The 22,472-nt window shown below is 46.1% G+C and overlaps 1 protein-coding gene across 1 annotated transcript; it reads right to left on the reverse strand.

The window, feature by feature from the left end:
• Positions 1 to 92: 92 nt before the first annotated feature.
• On the reverse strand, positions 93 to 22,229 carry LOC142049410 (tetraspanin-36-like). Its single transcript, XM_075077105.1, has 7 exons — positions 22,072 to 22,229; positions 6,171 to 6,362; positions 5,276 to 5,350; positions 4,702 to 4,797; positions 4,002 to 4,154; positions 3,200 to 3,283; positions 93 to 1,774 (listed from the first exon to the last, which is right to left on the reverse strand). The coding sequence occupies exons 1-7, from the start codon at positions 22,129 to 22,131 to the stop codon at positions 1,688 to 1,690; spliced, it is 747 nt and encodes a 248-aa protein (XP_074933206.1). The 5' UTR covers positions 22,132 to 22,229; the 3' UTR covers positions 93 to 1,687.
• Positions 22,230 to 22,472: the final 243 nt, after the last annotated feature.

Consider the following 22,472-nt stretch of genomic DNA (forward strand, 5'->3'; position numbering starts at 1 on the left):
CTGAGGGGAGAGGCCTCCCGCCCTGGTGCCGGCCCAGAGGTCTACCCTCCGGAACTGGAATTCCACCAACCGAAAAAAAACACCCCACAGCATTTATTAATTGGTTATATAAATTAAGTTTATTTCGGCATTCAGCAGAAGAGAAAGCCCTCAATAAAAATTACGTCACACTTCAACATATACATGCTCATACTAGTATGTCTCCTATAGAACATCACTACCCATTGCTTTTTTCTCGCGGGGGGGGGGGGGGATAAATAAAGACCTCACATTTACCCCAAACTCCTTTTCTTCTAATTAGCTACAGATATAAAAGGTTTATTGCTAAGGATAGAGGCTTATCTCTCCAAAGAAAAAATAACCAAATACACTATTGCTTTTTCACAATTCCCTGCTAAAGAATAGCTCCTAGTTCCCTCCCTCCCCACATCACAACCCTAAAAATAACCCCCAAACCCCCTGAAGAACAGAGAAGCGGATTAACATACAAATGCGTTAAGGAAGGTTCATTTTTAACGCAGCGATGCAGTCCAAGAAGTGACCACATTCAGCAGACCTTTAAGGAGAAAGGAAAACTAGCAAACAAGGAGTTGCACAACACTGCCAGACAACAGGTTACTGTAATTCCTTGGGCCAAGAAAGCATTGCCAACATTTTAGCAGTGAAAAGCGGCCAGGCCTTCAGCGGCATAGGGACAGCTGCACTAACCCCTCCAGCAGTCCTTTCTACAGACCAACACTGCGCCAACATGTCCTGTGACTCCCAAGTTCCAGCCCATATTTGCCTCAGTAACTCTTGCAACTTCTACGTTAAACAGAGAGACATAGTCTGTCTTTTAGACAAACCATCAAAGCATCAGTAAAAAGAGAAAAAAAATTTCAAAAGCCCTGCTTCATAAGCAATTTTTAATGTCAAATGATAATAATAATTTAAAAAAAAAAAGGGCAAAAAAAACCCAAGCCAAAGAGAGCTCTCCCGGGCCCAAAAGCTCATCCCCTCCTAACTTGGGATTGTTCACATTTGCTAGCTGCTTCAAAAAACAACTCAAATGTCTGTTTTAGACTTTAAACACGAGGTTGTCTTGCACTAACAACCTCTGCAGTAAACTGAATTACAACATGTGACCATAAGAAGGAGGAAAAAAACCTAAAAGAAACACCATCAGATGTAGAGACAACATATTCTAACTCCCCATGGTTATGAAGAATATTTGAACCTGGCGTTCAAAACCATCTTTTGCTTTTTAACCACGCCATGGGACTCACCTGCTGCTTGTGCAGACAACTGAAACCCCTCCTGCGGTCTCAATCAGCTGAGTGATTAAAAATAACATTTCTTCTGCATGTTTTAAGGGTAGAGGACAGAACTGCAGAAGAAAAATTATTTCTGGAGTCTATTACACCATCTGGTGCTATCCAAAGTCACAAACCCAAATCTACAATAACCATACAGAAAGCTGTGGTGTGCAAGATCAGGGTATGTTACTGTAGGGCATGGAATATTGAGATTGCCATTTCACATCACCCACAAGAAACTGTCTCAAGTCAATATAAAATGTTCTGTTTCATGTACATAAAATATTTAGCAAGAAGGTCATAAATTCTCCTTTAGCGTCCATCTTTATAAGTCTATTTTATCATCAGGAAGCAAAAAATAAAAATAACAAACTAGTGATCTTTGCATTTTATTAAGCAAACACCCCTGAGTAAAGAGGCTGATATCCACTGTCTTGTCTCTTGCAAGTAAGCACGCAGACACTCAGCATGCCAAAGAACTGAAAAAGAGAGAGAGAGATTTAGTTCTGCTGTATTTTGCTTCAGTCAGACCCAATACCAATATGTTCATTAGACATTTTTATCATAGCAATGATATTCTTTTCATATTATAAAACACTTAGAAAATACATCTACAAAAGTAATTTTTTTTTGCATATCAATTTCCAGTAATAGTTCCAGCTCCAATTTTTCCTCCCTAGTTTCTTCCATTAATTTACACATCCACATTAATTCCTAGTTAACTTACTGTGGGAAAAAATTTCAGTGAAAGCATGGGATTATTCTGGACTTAAAACAAGTTTTATAAAACATTTAAGCATATAAAATATGCAAATAAAGGTAAGCAGAATATGCTATGGAAATCTTTAGAGATGATCACAGGAGAGATCCTGGTGGGAGGGTTTACCACAAATAGTAATGGGACATGTAATGAGAGTATAGAACTCATCACTTTTATAGAGGGAAGGGACATGATGGAAACTATGTTCCTGAGCCATTTAAGGCCATGAGATCAAATGCTGGAAACAATCACCTCTCTGCTAGGGCTAAAATTAAGACAAGGAAAGTTTAACTACGTCAAGCCCCAGTCCTGAGATGACAACTGGACAGATTTTGGCTTCTGCATTCAGTTCAGGAGTGGGATGTTAAACAGTGAGTGTTCTGCACTGGCTCACCTTACAGCTGCTCTTCTATAGAGAGCAGATATTCAAAGGAAAAAAAAAACCACTTTGCTGTTATTAAATGGTTCAAATCTCTGTCAACAAGGAACAGGTCACTAATCATGGAGAACAGGCACGGAGAACAATGACAAACCACCAGGCTAAAATTTATGGGTCAAATCTTTGAAGAAACGCCTGTGTAACTTTGATGTGCCTATTGTGTCAGGGCTTTTCAAATCTAGTTTTCACCCACAAGATGATCTGGTTTCACATTTCATTTAATTCAACCTCCTATAGATCTCCTATAAATAGCCCTGCTGGTTTCATTCCTAGTCATATTTCTAGTTCATTTTGATTCTAAGTCTCTAAGCACAGGACTATTAATTGGATTCTATCTAAAAACAAACTTCGATGAGCAATTTTTTAAACCTCAGTTAAATATAGAAAAGCTGGTTGTTTTAATAAAGAATTCTAGATCTAGGCCTTTTAGCGCATCCAGCTTTTTGTACTTCCTACCAAACGACCAAGATGGATTCTCCATTGACTTGCCATCCCAAATCCCCCACCAGCTTTCTGGATCCCTCCCCTTATCATCAGGCGGATGAAATGGAGAAAGTTGGAAGAAAACAAGCGAGGAACAGAGGACTGGGTCTACTTCGGAGCCAGGAAAAGGCTGTATGCTAATAGGACATGGTAGTAGAAAAAGCCCTGGGATCAAAGGATAAACAGTATTATTTTCCACAGGAGAAGAGATAAAACATTCACCTTTACAATGGCAAACCCCAGGATTACAAGCATAGCATAGCTGATAACGCTCTGCAGCCCAGACTCCAGTTCCCCTGCGCAGCCCTGCCATGAAAAAGATGGGTGAAAACAAATCAGAAGATGCAATTCAGCTGTATGGGTTTTGGCTTTTTTCTCCCCCGACACTTAAAAGGAAGCAGAACCTTGTAAGACCTGACTGACCAACCGCTGCAGACCTGAGGGCTTCTGTTCTTGTCTCCCAGACCCAATGGCTTGTTGTTCACCTCTTGCTTTGGGAGAGGCACTAACATTTGATGCTTCTCAGAGTCTCCTCTGGCTTGGGTCACTTAAAGAAGTGGCCAAAACTCAGAGCCAGGAAGACCGGCAATGGTATCGATAAAAGGCAATTTATGGGTTTGTGGCCCAGACTGAAGAACCTGGTATGCAGTTCTCCAGATTCATGGTCAATCCTAGATGAGTCTCTTCCCCTACCCCAGGGAACAACTACATGCCCATAGCTAGCGCTCTGGCCTTGTCACGTTGCTTCTGTAGCAACATGAAATGGAGGGCTGTTACCAGCAGACAGACAAGCCAAACATCCAGACCGGTGCCCCTCGGTCATTACCTAGGAGCTTTTATAGAGTAATAGGAGAAGGAAAATAGCTAGAGGAAAATCATGGGGAGAGAATGGGTTGGGGGACAAATTGCTGAAAAGAATTGGATTAAGTGATGCCTAAACCCTGTCTAAAGTGCTTTCCACATTGGTTCTGGCTGGCTGAGAATGATCGCAGCCCAGCTGTGAGACCGTGCCCTTCACCCTTACCCGCGTATTGAGTTCCTCTGGCTGATCCAGACGCCCTGTGCAGTTCCTCATATCTTGCCTGCAGCAGCTCAGAGGGACGCTGTTGTTACCGGTGGAGTTAAACCACTGTGTGTTTGTCCAGTCGCTGTAGTTCTTTACCCCACAACAGTGAAGCTGCCAAACACAGGATAGTTATAGGGATGTATGAATACATAGGAACCTGAATGCTAATGTTGAGTGGGCAAGAGTTGCCTGCGGTACGCAGCAGATTTACAAAGAGCAGCATTTCAGGAAAACAATAGTAGATATAATAGATCAGCTTCCCTTCATACGCTATGACCTTCTTATTAGTTTATTCCTTGTGAAAGCTTTAGTAGTAGAGTGACAGGTTACAGGATAGAGTCTTCTGTCATCTTTCTATTTTATGGTACAGGATTCTCAGCAGCAGTTTTTCATTTGGTCTGATTCAAAGGCCACTTGTGTCAACAAGACCATTCGTTTACATGAACTTCACACCAAGAGCCTGAAAACACCAACTCTGCAAAGTGGGGAGTGCCCTCAATTGCCTTGGAGAATCAGATGCTAAACACTGCTGCAGAGTTGAGTTCCCGGATATGACTGTACTGACCCTCCTTCCCTCCCTTCCCAGCCCAAATTCCTTGTTTAGGACCCAATTTTTCTTTTCTAAATAATTCTCAGGACAATTTAAATGTTTTCTTACCTGTACTTGCAAGTAATCCACAACAGTAGACTCTGGATTTTTCCCATCATACTTGTCAAAGACTGAGTGCATGGTGCCTTGCACGTCAGTTTTTACCTATTTAGAGAGGAAAAAAAAACCATATTGTTTTAACATGAGAGCTAAGAATTTTACCTAGTGGAAACAGCAAAAGATCTGTATCCCAGCTAAGTTGGGGTGGGGAAAACGACTTTAAAAAAAATAAAAATCAAGCAATGTTTTAGATAAAATGCTGGTAGCACATCCCCCAGAATCCCATTCCTGTATATAGGAGCTTGCCTCCCCTGCTGGAAGACCCCTCCTTTGTGAGCATCAACAACTGTTTAATCCAACTTTAGAGACTGTTGCGATACCTGCCAGGTACTTTATGTATTCACCATGTTCCCGATAAAAACTGATCCACACAGCGGATGGTGACATCCCCATTCCCGCTTGCACTGCAGATTGCAGGAGAGGGGATGGAGTGCAAGAAAACTGCATCCACTGGAATGCTCTAACAACACAAGATATATTCTTTATGTTTAGGTTAGCATAGAGATACTAATTCTTTGCTTACCTTTTCCCTGTAAACAAATCCCAGGACAAATGCAGATACTTCTGCAATAAAGATAACCAGGATAATGGCCAAGAACTGAAATTAAAAGAAAGAAACTGTAAGGAAGAATCCCGCAACATTTGAATTCAACTGCACGTTACCCATCACATTAGTTTATAGTGGTAAGTTATCATTTTCTGTTGTTGCCTCTCCAATCAGTTTCCAGAAAATAATTTAGAACAAGATTACTGTGCACGGCTGGGACTATGACTGTGGTTCCACAGGATCTGTGCCCAATGCGGGCGGCCTCCTCAACACTGCCACGATGTGATCTGTGTGAAGAGCCCATGAAACACTTCACAGGGTGGCTGTTGAACAGGACATTGCGCAAATAACCCAGGAGCTTAGTTAGGTGCATTAGGCACTGCTTGCTGAGGTCATATTGCCTTCAAGGCATGAGCTGCGGGCCCAAAGTTATTCAGCTTTAGCCCTTCTGGGTTTTTAAAAATCATTCTAGAAGTAGTCAGGGATTCAGAGAACTAAAGTCTGCAGAAAAATACCTTTTTTCCCTCTCTTGCTTCAGAAATTCACATCTGTTCCCTCACCATCACCCTTCTCAAAACTTGCTGCTCTCCACACTTACCTCCAGCAAGCTAGCTGAGGCAGAGCCATGAAACTGCCCATGGCTGTGGGTATTTGTGGGCAGCGCAACTAATAATTTAGCCTGCACCTCACTCACCGTCAATCAGTGCGTCACAGCGGTACATAACGCCCACGACAGAGCAGTGCTTCAGCAATATACTCCAAAATAATATTTTACTTTCTGTTCTGTATGTGCTGAGACGGTCTCGTGTAGCACCTCCCATACCACGTAACAGGGTGAAGAAGACGACATGCAAGAACGTGCAGCACTCACCAGCCCTAGGCCAACTCGAGACTCCCGGAAGGTGGCACAGCAGCCGATCAACCCAATGATGAACATTACCACAGCAACACAAATAATGATCACGGCTGGCAACAGAGCATACTTGTCCTGCAGAAAGTTGTCGTAGCTCTTGTAGGTGTTAATGACATATGCCCCAACATAGCTGAGACCAGCTGCTGCTGCCTGAAATGCAATAAAAAGTTATTAGCAGTTATTTATTAAGCATTTGCCCAAGAAATTAAATATGGACCTTTTTGTAACAGTGCAATTAACATCTCAGCTTTAGAATTAATGACTGTAGTATACAAAGATCTGGACAAAAAAAAAAAAAAAGATGCATCTGAAACTGAATGCAATCAGTTTGACACAGAGAAGACAACGTTCACTTCCCGTGAATCAATCCTCTACTAATGAGGCACACGTTAGCTGAGCTGAAACACGGCCATCTATCGCTGTGCATCAGCCAGTATCTCTGCAGAAGGCCAAGTTCACACTTCCTACCCAAGATCACCTACATCCTACCCAATGCTGCATTTGGAGGGATCAACTTTTAAGATGGTCACCACAGGGGTGGGTTGTTGGGTTTGGGCTTTTTTTTTTTTTTTTTTTGAGAAAAAACTCATCCTTTCCACTCTCACAAGAGCATTAACCACTAAGACAGGCAGAAATGTTCTTGATCTTAGCAAAACACAGTCCCTCCTTTTCCTGGAGGAAACAGATATCTGCATCCTCCAAAACAAATTCTCCTCCAAAAGGATGTTTTGCCAATTGAAGCCAACATACAGTGCACCAGTGACAGCTGCCCAGCTAGCAGCCCTGGAGACCCAAGGCTTTTATCCGCAGAAGTGAGTACAGCCCTGGAAGTAACCGACAGACTCAGCAACGCCTTACCAATGCCTCACCAATGGCATTAAATAAAATTCAAGAGTTAAAACAGCTCATCCACCCTCTATAGCCCTGCAGCACAAGACTACGCCTGTAAAAATGAAGCACTGTCCGTACTCACGTTCTGGAAACTTGATGGAAACCAGTCTGTTTTCAATAGGCTACAGCTGGATTTCATCATGTAGCTTACGAGCCATTTATTACTTCCCTCAGTGCTGTACGTTTTAATTAAATCAAATACTTCTTGCACTGGAGCTAGGACTTGCTAATTCCTTTACCTTGTTTGGCTCCTTCCCCTCCAGCCAAGTCTGGTGCCTCCCCTTCAATTACCTCCAAGCGCAGGGGACATCCTTCATTTCAGACAGCTCTCATTCCTCTCGCATTCCTGGACGCTGCCTGTACCTCAAAATTACTGGAATCCGATGCACCAAGTGATAAAACCAGGATCAAACTAACCCTTAGAGATGTTTAGCAAACATGCAAGATCCTGCTGTGTTGGGGCTCAGGTAGGGCAGGTCCTCTACAAAGTGAGATATCAGGAAAAGGAATAGGGTCGCCAGTTCTCAAGAGGTTGGTTTTTTTACTTCTAAACATGCATTGGGTTTCCAGGGGGTGCTAAAGATTAAAGCAGTTCCTAAAACCTCCTTTAACTTTTCCTCTCATTGAGGAAAATCTCTTTCCCATTTCCCCATCTGCAGGCATACAGTGACCAGGGCTTCTTTCTCCCACCCCTTTTTAGGGATGCAGGGAAAGGATGAGACCGCTTTAGATCAAAGGGCACCATTGCCTTCTCACTTCACCACCACAAGCAACCTCACCTCTTCCTCCTCCAACACTACGCTTTTGTACTGAAAGTGGGAGATGAAAAGTCACTGGAGCAGTAGCAGCACTAAAGTTGGGCTGGGGACATCGCACCTCCATCCTGCCTTGCCTCCAGTTGCACAAAAAGAGTGAGGCGTATGACTCAAAAAGCGCATCCCATATTTCTGGCCTGGAGAGCTGGACGCACGTGGAACTATCCACCTATGCTCCATTCTGGAACAGCATCGCCTGGGCAAGGGCAGCCTCGGAGAAGGAAGCAATGCTCCTGGGCTAACTATCCATCATCGTGGAGAAAACACGATGATGGGATTTACCCAATATAGCCTTTATTCCTAATATTTTCTAGGACTATCGAGCACCGCGATTGGCCACGTTGGCCCCAAGCCCAGTGAAAACAACACAGAATTACGAGGAACTTTTAAAGGCTTTTTCCAGGCTCAGAACATTAACTGTAGAGGCTCTGCTCCCAGGTTTAAGATGGAGTTTGCAAAGTGTTTTAAGGTAATCTACAGTGGAATTAGTTTGTTTTGTTTTGGTTTAATTTCTCATGAAAAAGTATCTTAATTCAATGTTCTTCATCTGGAAGAAAGAAAAACCACTTTTCCATTTGCTGGACTAAAAGATGTATTTTATTTGAAACAGATGCTAAAAAATGAGCCTAAAAAATGTACCCAGATACAGAGAATTCATCCAAGTTAAAAGTTGATAACTTTTTGCTTATTCCTTCATAGTTTTTTGTGCAGTCTTAATATCCTAAATCTAACGAACATAGCATTGTGAATTCTCAGTCGGATCACAGTCACTCAGGACACAAGATTCAAGATGGGATGCAGGACCTTTATTGACCACAGAAGTGCTCTGCTCAGCTGGGCCGGCACCAGCTCGGAACGCAGCTCATACAGCTCCTAAAAGGGTTCAGAGTTTGTCCCCTGCTCCCATGGAAGAGGTGGAAAACATCCAAGTGACCACAACAGGAACAGCGTGATGCTCTGGGCTGACTTAAAAACTTCTCCCTACTTTTGCATGGCAAAAAATATTACATGAATAATGCCACAGTTGTTGTCACAGTCATCCCGTCCTGACTGTAACCCTTGACTGCATTTGTTGCTGGATTTTGAAGCCCTCCTGGTAAACGTAGGTATGGCTGGAAAGTAATGGTATTCTGGTTTCTCAGGTTTTTGGGAAGTTTCGGGCAGGTGCACCATGGATCCCCAGCATGCACCAAGTCATAATCCTCCACTACAAATACAGCCACAAACACGGCGATGCTCTCAGCCCCTGTGCTTGTACCCCCAAACCCCCTCGTCCTTGGTCCTTCTGCTGCTGCCATCACCACCAACCTAACACAGAGCTAAGTTATGGCTTTACAAATTCCAGGCTAGAAAAATACTCCCAGGCAGTCACCCCAAACCAAAGGTGGAGCCGGCCACTTGCAGCACGAAGCCTCCTGCACGTGCATTTTTAAATCAGGCACTTGCATCTGGGCACAGCCACTAAGGAGAACGTTTTCCCTGAGGCCATCAGCCTTCGGTGCAGCTCAGCACCCAGACTGGGACGCCCCACCACAGCTGTCATCAACTGCTGAGCACCCACAGTCCCAAGAGAAAACCAGAAGGACCACGAGACCCTCAGAAAGCTTCATGATGGAGGAAGGCAGTCCCTGGGGAAACGGAGCAGGGGTGACTTCACCACAGGAAAGGCGGCACGGACTGAATAGCCAGGGTACAAATAAAGCATAAGCCGTATTTTTGGCAAGTAAATGAGTAACCTGCATTCAGCAGCAATGTCATGGCAAAATATGCCCAACGGAACAGCCTTGTGACTTAGTTAATGTGTAAAAAGTTAATGTGCAAAAAGTTAATGTGCAAAGTGCGAAGTTAATTGTTCATCATATTTGGAGAACGCAAAGCCCTGCTCTTTTGCATAACTCCCGTCCCAGCCTTTGCAAGTAGTTCTGTACTTCTAAAGACAGCCTAGAGACCGTCTGCTTCATAATTTGATCTTCCTATAGGATGTTTTACAGAAAAAGAATCCTCCAATATTTCCATTATACTTCTGCAAGCAATTTAGACAACAGAGGCATTCTCCATCTATCCTCTCTACTTTATGCCTGGTTTTCTACCGATTTTCCTCAACGCACGATGCAAAGGAAGCATGCACAGGAAATGCTAAATATGGACCAACTGTGAGAAACTAAGCAAAACCTCGTGGCTAGTAAAGGGCTACCACAGGTTCAAAAGAACACTGTGAAGCCAACTCACAGAAGTCCTATAAAGCCAGGACTAGAACCATAGAATGCCCTGAGCTGGAAGGGACCCACAAGGACCATCGAGCCCAGCTCCTGTCCCCGCACAGGACACCCCAAATTCACACCGTGTCTCTGAGGGCCTTGGCCAAGCGCTTCTGGAATATCACCAGGCTGGTGCCGTGATGCCTCCCTGGGGAGCCTGTGCCAGGGCTCCACCACCCTCTGGGGGAAGAACCTTCTCCTAATGCCCAGCCTCACCCTCCCCTGGCACATCTCCCTGCCATTCCCTCGGGACTAGCAAAGCTCCACAACAGTAAACCAACATCAGAGGGTCCAGCGTTGAGTTCAAGGAGATTCTTGTCCAAGCTTTATCAATGCAAATACAGACTGGCACTAACATAGCAGGTTTTATTGAAACATTCACGATTGTCTGGCTTCTGGTCAGAGATGAAACACAACCAGCAAGAAGGCTATTATAATTTCTGAACTTCTGCTTCCAAGCAGAAAAAGGAAGCGTAATGAGGTAAAAATAAAAGACTTTGGGTTAAGACCTAGCTTGAAGGAAGTTCACTTTTTTTCCTGACAAACTGAGATACAGCCACAACTTCACCCATCGTTTTTAATTCTAAGTGAAGATTCTGAAGCCCGAAGGGCAGGGTCACTCAGGAGTGGAAGGCATTTCAGGTAACAATCTGTTCCCTGTTTTATTTATGCAGGTGAGTCTCAGAGCCAAACTTTGAAAGCAAAGATGGAAAGTATTTTGGAACATAAATTTGAGCTCTCCCCTTAAGTCTTCTCAGTACTTAAGTTCAAAATCCAGTGGAGGGATTTTCCCCTAATGTTGCAAAATCTTCAGCCCATTCCTAGATTTAGAATTAAACTTCTCTAGAAGAGTACGAGAAGAAATGTCCTTTGTACTGCTGTAGATGTTTAGTCAAGAGTAAGAAGCGTAAAGTACGCCTGATTAAACAGGTTTCTGTTGGATCTCAAAAAAAAAAAAAATCACAAATGCGATGGCCAGTTTAAGCGATTACTTTTGGGGAGGAAGAGATCAAATAATTCCACCTTCATGATCAGCCAAACACCTCAAACACATCTAAAATTGTAAACAAAGTTGCCAGGATTATTCTGAGAAATTAATACTTGAAATTGTTATTTTTCTTCACAATTTTTTAGTCTCCTGCTTGGAAGCTTTCTTTCATAAGAAGTCAGCGCAGAATAGGATCACGCGATGCACGGAGAGGCTTGGCACAACGCAGCTGGCACAAACCTCAGCGCAGGCAGCCAAGGAGTGGTGCAAGGCTTGTACAGGAAAACCTGTTCGCCTCGTCCATGGGGCTGCATTGCTGCCTGCGCGTTGCTGTGGTCTGCCAGTGATGGCAAGCAGAACATCCTAACCTTACCCCTTCCTCCCCAAACATCCCCAGCTGACTCACTGGGGCTGTAGGAAACGCTGCTGCTATTTCCTTACAACGCTGATGATACCCATAAGACAAGCTGAAGAGATGAGGTAAACGGAAATTCTGCAAGAAAGCCCCGTTTCACAGCTGAGCGACGAAGCTGCGACTCTGCTGTCTCACCCACCACAGCTCGCATCATTCAAGGGCCTAACACCAGAATTACTTGCTTTTTCATATCCTGCGCCTCTGACAGGAAGCAGAGATGTCCAATAGTTTGAGTGAGAACAACGAACTCCTTGTTGGGGTTGAGAAAAAAGAAAGCCACGCTGTAACAACTGGGTTTTCCAAAGGTGATGTTTGGGCAGGTCCTGGGCAGAGTTACTCACCAAGTTGATTTCACCCACGTCTTCCATACTTAGCCCAGCCAACCGAGCCAGGGAGGCAGGTATAATACAGTGATGGTCTGCTGCAGGGATGTATATAACAAGCCAGAACTCTCTCCAGCCACATAATGCACACAGAGCACTGTGAATAGTCAATCCTGCCCGTGAAACAGAAGGGGATAGGACTGGGTGGCTACAAGGAGCCCGAGCTGTCTCACTGATGCAGATCAGGACAGCCATAGTAGATTTAATATATTTTTTAAAAGTACAGCAAGTTTGCCGATGACACCAGGCTGCGTGGTGCGGTTTCCCGCTGGAGGGAAGGGATGCCATCCAGAGGGACATGGACAGGCTTGAGAGGTGGGCCCGTGCGAACCTCATGAAGGTCAACAAGGCCAAGTGCAAAGTCTGCACATGGGTCAGGGAAATCCCAAGCACAAATACAGGCTGGGCGGAGAATGGATGGAGAGGAGAAGGACTTGGGGGTGTTGGTTGATAAGCTCAACACGACCCGGTAATGTTGTGAAACCCAGAAGGCCAACTGTATCCTGGGCTGCCTCAAAAGAAGTGTGGCCAGCAGGTCAAGAGAGGTGATTCTGCCCTTCTCTTTGGCTCTTGTCAGACCCCAACACTGAGTGCTGCGTCCAGCTCTGGGGCCCCTGACATAAGAAGGACATGGACCTGTTGGAGCAAGTCCAGAGAAGGGCCACGAAGATGATCTGAGGGCTGGAGCACCTCTCCTATGAGGACAGGCTGAGGGAGTTGGGGTTGTTCAGCCTGGAGAAGACAAGGCTGCGGGGAGACCTTACGGCAGCCTTCCAGCACCAAAAAGGGGCCTACAAGAAAGCTGGAAAGGGTCTTTTTACAAGGGCAAGTAGTGATCGGACAAGGTGTGATGGCTTTAAACTGAAAAAGGGTAGGTTTAGATTGGATATAAGGAAGAAATTCCTCACTCTGAGGGTGGTGAGGCACTGGCACAGGTTGCCCAGAGAAGCTGTGGATGCCCCATCGCTGGAAGTGCTCAAGGCCAGGTTGGACGGGGCTTTGAGCAACCTGGTCTGGTGGAAGGTGTCCCTGCCCACAGCAGGGGAGTTGGGACTAGATGATCTTTAAGGTCCCTTCCAACCCAAACTGTTCTATGAATCTATGATTTTTACCTTGTGTCCTACCATCAGAAGGGGAATTTTTTTATATGCTGATGACCATGAGCCCCTGCCTTTCCAGAGAGACTTAGGGCCATGCAAAAACTTCACAACGCTTTTACCAGTGTCACAGCCATAGAAGGGGCCCCTTAAACCTCCCTCTGTAGAACTGCTCTGAAAAAGAAGAAAAAAAAAACCCAAACAAAAAAACCCCAACAAAATTTGCATCTATCATTCAGGCAGAACAGATACTTTTCCACCTTCACTTCTTTGCTTTAATCAGTTGACTTTACTTGATGGCTGAGAACAGAAGTTTGCATTGTTTGCATTTCTCAGCATAGGCTTCTTTCCTCCCCTCACCAAATACAAATACAATACAGTAAAAGAGCCAAACTACTAGCTATGATATTTGAAGGCAGTGTTTGTTGCTTTGAGGTTTTGTGGGTTTTTTTGGAAGGTTTCTCCCATCATCCTCCAATTTCAGAGTGTTGATTTGATCATTTGGTCTGTTCATGTGGACCAGCACAGGATTTTCTTTTTAGAAGGCTGGTCAGTTAAATACAGAATAACAAAGCTATAGTGTTGAAAGGAAAAGCTGTAAGAACAGGTTAAATTGCAAATCCACCAAACAAGCGTGTTCAGCAAGATGCATCCTCTACACAGTAGAAGAACTGAGACAACGAGACTTAAAGGCATTTGTCCCACATCAGACAGGACTTTCCCAGGGCCAGCTCTAATATCCGCCGCAGCACAAAACTTGCACTGAGTTGACTTTGTCCCATGTCATTAACTTTTTATGGGCAAAGAAAGATATGGTAAATAATACTGTTTGTCTTTAAAGAGTAATAGCAGTTGCTTTCTGCAGCAAACTACTACAAACACATCTTGGAAGAACTATCAATATCCACACCAACACTTTCTGAACTATTGCATTCTAGTTCTTCATTAGACAATCAGCCCAGGGAGGTGTTTTAGTTAATTTTAAGGCTTGAAAACTACTTTTTTCACCAGTATCTTTGCATAGCAATGACTTAAGGTAGAGCACCTCACCCAGTACAATACCTGATAGCGACGTTTTGCCCTCACATCCAACGACTACATTCACTGGGATGCTATCACCTTTCCAGCAATTTTAATTTGCCAGAGGACAGAGTAGGATATTATCTTCAATTATTAATTTGCCAAGTGTTTGACACTACAGTGCTGTCCCCATGCCCCCCATATCTAGAATCGGGCCCCAGTAACACTGGTCTCAATTACAGCTGCACACCCCCTCCGTGATGCAGAAGATGCTCCTTGTCTTTGGGGTTTTTTGTATACAAAAAAAAGGGGGGTTTATTCACCTTGACAGGTAAATCCCCTGCTCAAAAGGGTTTGCACAACATTTCTTCCATAAATAATTTATTATTACCCAGCATGCATGGCAAGGGGAATTACTCTTTCTGGCTCCCTCGCTGCTTTACTGTACTACAAGTTTTATTCTTCCCAGACGCCACCAGATTTTCAGGTTGCCCCTAGCTGCTGCGTTACTCTGTTTCCACGGAGTCAACAGGTTTTCTAGTGACTTCAGGGGAAAACAAAGGCACTGAGTACTTCCAAGAAAGCCTTCTTCATTTTATGCTCTCTATAATGACTTTACAACTCCTGTTTAAAACTTCAGCCACCATTTCCTACCCTGCTTAGGGTAATCATTTCTCTGAACCATAAATCAATTATTGCTGCACTGGTGTGATCCAGCTTCATGCAGGACAGTGTGTGACCCTCCACCTGTGGCACAGAGCAGCAGGTAGGCTCTGGCATGTCCATCAGATGGCCATGCAGGCGGCAACTGCTACGGAGGGGATGTACCCACCATGTGCTGCAGCTCCCGGCCACATGCTGGTGCAGTACAAGGTCACAAAAGCACAGTAGGGTTGGGGTGAGAAGGAACATCTGGAGATCATCTAGTCCAACCCCCTGCTCAAGCAGGGCCACCTAGAGCTGGTTGCCCAGGACCACATCCAGATGGCTTCTGAATATCCCCAAGGATGGAGACTCGAACACCTTTCTGGGCAGCCTGTGCCAGAGCTCTGTCACCCTCACAATGAAAAAGTGTTTCCTGATGTTCAGAGGGAACTTCCAGTGTTTCAGTTTGTGCCCACTGACTTTGGTCCTGCCACTGGGAAGCACTGAAAAGAGCCTGGCTCCGTCCTCTTGGCACCCTCCCTTCAGGAAGATCCCCCTGAGCCTTCTCTTCTCCAGAACAAACAGTCCCAGCTCTCTCAGCCGTTCCTTGCAGGAGAGATGCTTCATCACCCTTGCTACCCTCTCTCCAGTATGTCTGTGTCTTCTTCCACTGGGGAGCCCAGCACTGGACGCAGCACTCCAGACGTGGCCTCACCAGTGCTGAGCAGAAGGAAAGGACCACCTCCCTCCACCTGCTGGCAACGCTCCTCCTGATGCAGCCCAGGATACCCTCCTCCTCCTCCTCCTCCACCTCCTCCTCACAGCAAAGGCCCATTGCTGGCTCATGGTCACCTTGGTGCCCACCAGGACACCCAGAGCCTTTTCTGCCGACCTGCTTTCCAGGACACACACAGCTCTGCTCCCCACTGTCCTACAGGTCCTTTAGTTTCTGAGGACTTGGAAGCCCGTAGCTTTAAGTCTTTCTCCACCTTTTTTCTACTGGGGAAAACAAAAAAAAGCAATCAGCAATTTAAAAATCTAGCGCACACATTTCTGTGTTCCCTCAGACCCTCAAGTTGTGAAAACTTTGATTTGCAAGTTGGCTTTGGATTGGAGCAGAAAGGCACCGAAGCTGTGAGCCCCTACCAAGCTGTCCTCGATAGCCAGCAGCACCAACAGCCCAGGAGAGACTCGCCGCTGATCTCGTGCCAGTCATTAGCCACAGTTTCAAAACCTTTAAATCACGGTCTCCTCCTGCGAGATGCAGAGGTGAGACCTAACCAACAAAACTGTACACAGCCTGCTTATACAAAGCCATGGGATACTCTTCAAAATACATTATATCTAAATATTTAGCTGTGATGTACAACTATGGGGCATGTTTCAGCTTGCCTTCACAACACACTGCAGGGCTGCTCGGTGGGAAGCGCTTGCTTTTTTGTTTTCTTCCTCAAATTAAAAAAATGAGCAGTAGCCAAAAGGCTCTGAAAACCTGTGGCTTTCTTTCAAGGGGAAAAAAAAAAATCCTAAACCAGCGTCTACTTGCAGGTTTTACATGCTGCAAACCCACACTATTAAGAGATTCTGGGTTTAGTGCATTTGTTTTCAAGTTATATTAAATAAGCGTTCTCCTTGGTGTTGTCCAAGCATGTTGTCTTCTGTTCCTCGAGCCTAACTCCAGGTTTATTTTCCCATCCCTAAAAGCCAGCATGTGTCCTATGAGGTTTAAGTGGTGGGATGTCGTCGTGGAGACTCTGCACGCTAGTGCAAAGCAAGGAATCCTGCCCCAAATCCTCTGACTTCTAATGCTTAAACCCCTGCCTTGGGGTCAGCGTGCTTCTGCTAATCAGAATCACAGAGCATCACGCACCTCTGAGGACAACAGGACCACTATTAGCAGAAAGCAGCACTGCCCTTTTCACTCTTATTTACACCAAAAATACAGACACAGACTACAGGGCAAGAGCCCGCTGCAAGTATAACTTCAGCTGAGCGTGGATGGATTTACCAGCTGCTGCCAGGCTGTTTGGGATCTGAACAGGCAGTTCAGACAAAAACCACCTTCTAGTTCAATATTTGCCTTCAGAACCACCCTAGTTCCTTAATAAGCTGGTCCTGGCTCAGCCACCAGATCTTGCAACTTCCATCACATGAGCTACAGAGTGAACAGCAAAGAAATGCTCCTAAACCACAGTGGAGCCAATCTTAAAGCCTGGGGCAACTTCTTGGAGCTGGTAATGGGGCAGATGCCTCTAATCTGCCCTGAAATATTGCTTGTCACCCAGCTGAAAAGGAAGGGGTGGGGGGAGCAGGGCCACGTGGCAGCTGCGAGCCTCTTCCCAAAAGGAAAAGCAGAGGTTGGGATTCTCCTGACACAAAGGGATCCTGCCGGCTCCATGGTAAAGCGAACACAGCTCGGCAGTGCAATGCTTTTGGGGAAAATGAAGGAAGCGGCCGGTTCATACATCAGCTAGAGGAAAGAGCTGCTTTCTGTTCCCCCTGGATAGAGCATCCGCAAGCTCTGAACTTCTTGCGGAGGGGTGACACCATGGGACCTCTCGAGCAGTTGTAATTATCAGAAGCGCTTCTACAACGTCAGACCTCTGGCTTTGGAGAGCTGCAAACCCTGAGACTCGCAAAGAGACCACAGCGTGCTTAGGACCGGATCCAGAGCCCGGCCACGCAACAGGAGCCTTTTCACAGCCTCAGGGACCGCTGGGGACAGTCAGGTGAAGCTTGTACCCTCTCCTCTGCCCTTCTGGGGAAAAGTTGCTCACACCATATCTGCATCACCATGCGAACACTTCCCCTTTCCCGACCGCACAGCACCAACATCTTCGTTTTAATTTTGGCTGTGAGGCCCTTACGCATACAGCAAAGCGCATTTTCCTGAAAGTCAGTTAAGTTCTGCTTCCTGATTTTGGGCAGAGTAGTTTAAAAAAAAGGAGGAACTTTGCTTTTCAAGGTACACTCAAGTGGATCACACCGAAGTGCTCACGTCCGGTACCAAGCCCTGGCCGATATCAGCCCCGTCCAGTGACCACTCTGGCTCATGCGGCTGTTTTTCCCCCCACGGTTCAGCAACGAGTTCACAGCAGAGCTAGAAACGAACCCACCCCTTTCTGCTTCCCACCCAGCGCTCCTCACGCTGCGTCCAAACATCCCCCGAACCTTCCATGCCTCCATCAGAGCAGCAGAAAGAAGGAGCCCAGGGGGGCAGCCTGTCCCGAGCCCTTTCAGAAGTGGATAAATGACCACAGCTTTACTTGTGGATGTGCTAAAAAAATACATCTATATATAAAGCTCTTGGTTAAGGAGCTTTTTCCACTATGGACGCTGCTGAGTCAGACTGACCCCGTGGCCGATCAGCATCATTTCCCTGACCCGCAGCGGGGAGGAGAGCTTCCAGAGCTCTTCCACTTTCCTGTCAAGTATCGCACAGAGGGTTAAAACCCGGCAGAGCTGCCTGTCCCTCGTGGGCAGCTACAGGCAGGATTAAGGATTTGCCTAAGAACAGATGGAGGAAAGGTGAGAAAGAGGTCACAGGGCTGCTGACACCCAGGCCTCTAATGACGCTTTGGAGAATACTTCTATCCTTAAAAATGAATGTGTTTCTACTCAATCCTTAAAAATGTATCTTTCTAGCGCCAATAATCTCCAACATAACCTTTGCTATTCACTACATTTTCAATTCCATCCAGGGATTAAAAAAATCTCCTCCTTATTGGGGTTATTCATTTATTTTTTAAGTATCCATCTGATTTCTCTCAGACGGAGGCTTCAGAGCAAGCATTCCCAAACACTCCCATCACCAGCATGAGTGATTTCAAACCACTCACAAATGCAGGAATTTATTTTTTTTTTTACAGATAAATTAATCCCTTTCAATTACTAAAAATCATTTAAGAGCAATACCACAGCAATGCTGTGATTGCTTGAGCTTCCAGTGCACCCTCTCACATCACTCAGCAAACTACTGTAAGGTTGAAAACAAGTGGCTTTTGGTCTTGGATGCACCAAGGGCAAAGGAGATAAGGAGATAGATTAAGCCCAGACCAAACAGACAAAAATACTCCTTGGATGCCCAGACCAGTCTGGGTATCTCCTCAAAGCAGAGATAACACTAATACCCCAAAACACGTTTGATTCATGCTTACTGGAAGCTTCTGGGCCACAAATCCAAAGATATTTGCAGAAACCACCTGATGAAGGGTAGAGAAGGGAGATGGGGGACAGCTGGCCAGCGTGAGCTTTGCAGTGCTGGGACATTCTCACCAGCATCCAGGTGGGCAGGCAAAGCCCCTCTCTATTCTCCAGTCAATGGATGACTCTTGCAACCATCAGGAGTCAAATCCCAACCCCGAAACTGTAGTTCACACCTCATTAGCAAAGAGGCAGAACCCATCTGGGTTTTCTGAAGAATCAATAAAGCTCCTGAACAAGCCATGATGAGCTCAAATGCTCCCTGAGCCTGTGCAGCACAGAAGGAGCCAGGGATCGGCTGGGGAAATCTGAGTCCAGCTTCGTTGCTCACAGGCAGAGCACGCCCTGTCAGGGATCACTCTCCTGGGCTTCTCCTCCTTGGACAGTCCCGTTGCTGTCAACAGATCGACTTCTGCTCTCCCCAGTCTCCCGGTCCTGCTAAAACCACCCAAGGAATAACTTACCTTTATCCTCCTCTCTGCTGTCAGGCAAGCGAAGCAAGGCTGGGGATGCGCCTGCCTCTGATAAAAAGTGAATGGGAAACCTGGGCAAACCTGGAGCAATGCATAAGGTGGCTTTTTGGCAATGAAGTCCACAGGACTTCGGTCCACAGGACAGGGTGGACACCAAACCCTCTCTGGAAGCAGAAATCTGTTAAGTCCAAGTTAAGCGACAAGCCCCCTCACAAGATGTCGCCAAGAACATCGAAGTCTCCTCCAACACTTCCTCTCCCTCTTCTAGGTTACCTGAATTCAACCAAACCAGCATTTCATCTTCACCTAGAATAGGCCAACACCCATTTACCAAAATAACCACACACTTGGACCTAATTAATAGGTGCTAAAAAGCAAAATTGGAGGTGGGTAGATCTCCCCCAGCTTGAAGCACCACCCTTGGTAACTGGAGTAAAGCCAGCTTCAATCAATGCCTGTTTGTGGGGTTCACACACAGCCACGGCCCCCCCAAACCACCCAGTAGCAGAATAACCTGCAGATATGGTGCTGAGTCTGGTCAATAAGAGAGAAGTTCCTTTTTCACCTCATTTAGGAAGCCCCTAGTTGTTATTCCGTAAAATCTGCCTTTCTTCATTCCTGCAGCCTGGTAACAATCAGATCCAAAAGAGGATCTATTGCCTTTTTAGGACATTTCTAAGCAATAAACTTTGTTAAAGCACCATAACTGCACCAGCTGCTGAATACACAGGTGGTGAATTATTTTCCACGATCATTTCCAAGCTGGGCAAGATTTGCAGCTTGCAATGCCTGGGCACAAATTAACCCTTAGAAAAGTCATCTAGTGTTCTTTGCAAACCTTCTGTTTTGATAATGATCTGGAGCCTTGTACTTGAAGAGCCCCAACTGTTAGAAATGTTCTGAAAGAGAATCTAAGAGTCAGTTCCTCCTTCCCCACCCTCCGAAAACCTGAATTCCAGGTTCCGCGGTTCTGCTGCAGGAATGCAATTACCACACGTAATGGTGGCGGCAGCGTCTAAATGCCACAGGCTGTAGGGCTGCATTGCTCTTCCTAGGGTAAAAACCAAAGGGCTGGTCTGGGTCGCCCCAAATTCAGAGGCTATAGGATAATTACAGGTCATCCATGGATCCAGATGGCCCAATAGCTGAAATCACGTTAAGATTTTCCCTATAGCAGAAGAAAAGGTACCAGAGACGCTTCTTGGAGGACATAAGGCTGTTGTTTGATTTTAAAAAAGCCAAGCAATGATGCTAATCCAAGGTGCACCTGAGCTCAGGCTCAGGGGCTTTCCACACACACATACACAGAGTGGGATGCTCCAATGTTTCTCTGGAGGTATTTAAAAAACAAAACACCCTCCACAGAGCAAACACACATGGTAAGATCATGTTACTTGGCGTGCAGCAGTAAACATGGCCCCCTGCACTGCTCAGGCGAGCGATACGAGTTACCAGGAACACAGGCAGCAAGAAATGGGGCTGAGCCCCCCTAAAGGAGGGCCAGGACTGGGAGGAGGCAAGCTCCTCGCTACAAGCAGCAGCAAGTCCCGCACTTACGAAACCGGGCACAACACCCCGTGAGACCTCAGCATTTAAGCACTATTTCCTTTTTCTTTTTTTAATTATTATTTTTTCCATATAGCTTCTCTCTTTGGGAAACCTCTGGTTCTTCTCTTTGAATCTCCCTTGCTTTAGAAAAGTCCTCTGCCCTCCCCATTACCCGGCCCTGCTGAGCCGGAGGGAGCTGAGCCCTTACGCGGGCCATCACCGGCACGTTACATCCTGTGTAAAACACCGGTTTGAAAACACCCCGGTGCTACAACGCCGATGCGAATGTCCAAATCACGCTACAGACACACACGGGGTTTAACGAGGCCCCTTCTCGCAGAGCAGCGCACAAGTCCCCAGCTGATGATCGGGACGGGGGCGTGGGAGTGGGTTAAACTTCCCCATGCAGGGGGAAAGCCCAGGACTTGTACCAGAATAATCACTCCCTCTTCTGAGCAGCCCCAGGGCCCCCTGGTTGCTGTCACGATGGTACCGCGCCACTAACACTGAGCCCCCCCCAAACCAACAGGGGATAGGCTAAAACATACACAACACCCCCCCCCCCCCCCCCTTTTTTATTTTTCTTTGATTGCTTGGAAGTAATTATTGAGGAAGTGATTCAGAAAGGTGTAATTGTACCAAAACGTAGTCGGAGCAAAGTTCTCAGCTGCTTTCCTCACCCCAAACTGGGAGGGCAGCCCCCTCACCCCGCTGCAGCCAAACAGCCCCGTTTGTTTCCGATCACAAAATTAGCTCGCAGATTGCTTTAACGACACGCCTTTAAAACCACTACTGAAAAGTTACTAGATTAAAAACACCCCGCAGAAAAATCCAAACTCCAACACCACTTTTTTTTTCCTCTCAGAAACGTAAAAACCCAAATCTTCTTGTTCTTTTAAAAGGTGTATATATATAGGGTTAAATATAGAAATAAGTAAGTCACCTGCACACGGCTAAACTAAATACCCGATTAACTCTGGAAATCCTGGTTAAACTCGGTCGTGTCCCACATCACCCTCCGCCAGAGCCCTTCATCGCACCCAACACCCGGGACAGCAACCCCCAGGTGAACCCCGCGGGTCCGTGTCTGTGTCCACCCCCCCGCCGCGTCCCGCCGCGGTACCCAGAAGGCGAGGCTCAGCAGCAGCAGCACGGTTTTGGAGGTGATCACGCCACAGTCCATGTCGTGGGACGGATGGAGCGGCTGTGGGACAGGCGAGAAGGGATCGGCTTTGGGTCCTGTGTGCGGCCGCCCCCGGGCCCGCCCCGGCAGCTGCAGCCAACCCGCCCCATCCCTTCCCACCCAAACGTCAAAGCAAAGGTCTGTTGAGTTCAACATGGGGTTGGTTGTTGTTTTTTTTTTTTCTTTTTTTTTTCTTTAACTTCTGCAACTTTCAAGCTTAGTTAAACCGAGATTTTGTGAAAACCTCTCACTGCGGCTAAACGTTTTCCTAGCAAATCTGCCTTCCAGGATTGCTAACCCACAGCCGAGCGCCTCCCTTCATCCAGCACGTCTCAGGCTTT

The sequence above is a fragment of the Phalacrocorax aristotelis genome, chromosome W, assembly GCF_949628215.1.
Source record: "Phalacrocorax aristotelis chromosome W, bGulAri2.1, whole genome shotgun sequence".
Classification (NCBI taxonomy): domain Eukaryota; kingdom Metazoa; phylum Chordata; class Aves; order Suliformes; family Phalacrocoracidae; genus Phalacrocorax; species Phalacrocorax aristotelis.

Bases quoted from the DNA above. Each gene is read 5' to 3' on its own strand.
- LOC142049410 (XM_075077105.1), bottom strand. From the start codon at position 22,131: ATGGACTGTGGCGTGATCACCTCCAAAACCGTGCTGCTGCTGCTGAGC. The intron at 4,155-4,701 runs GTAAGAAAACAT...TGTGTTTGGCAG, and splicing joins TGGATTACTTGCAAGTACAG to CTTCACTGTTGTGGGGTAAA. The intron at 1,775-3,199 runs GTGAATGTTTTA...TCTCTTTTTCAG, and splicing joins TGGGGTTTGCCATTGTAAAG to TTCTTTGGCATGCTGAGTGT.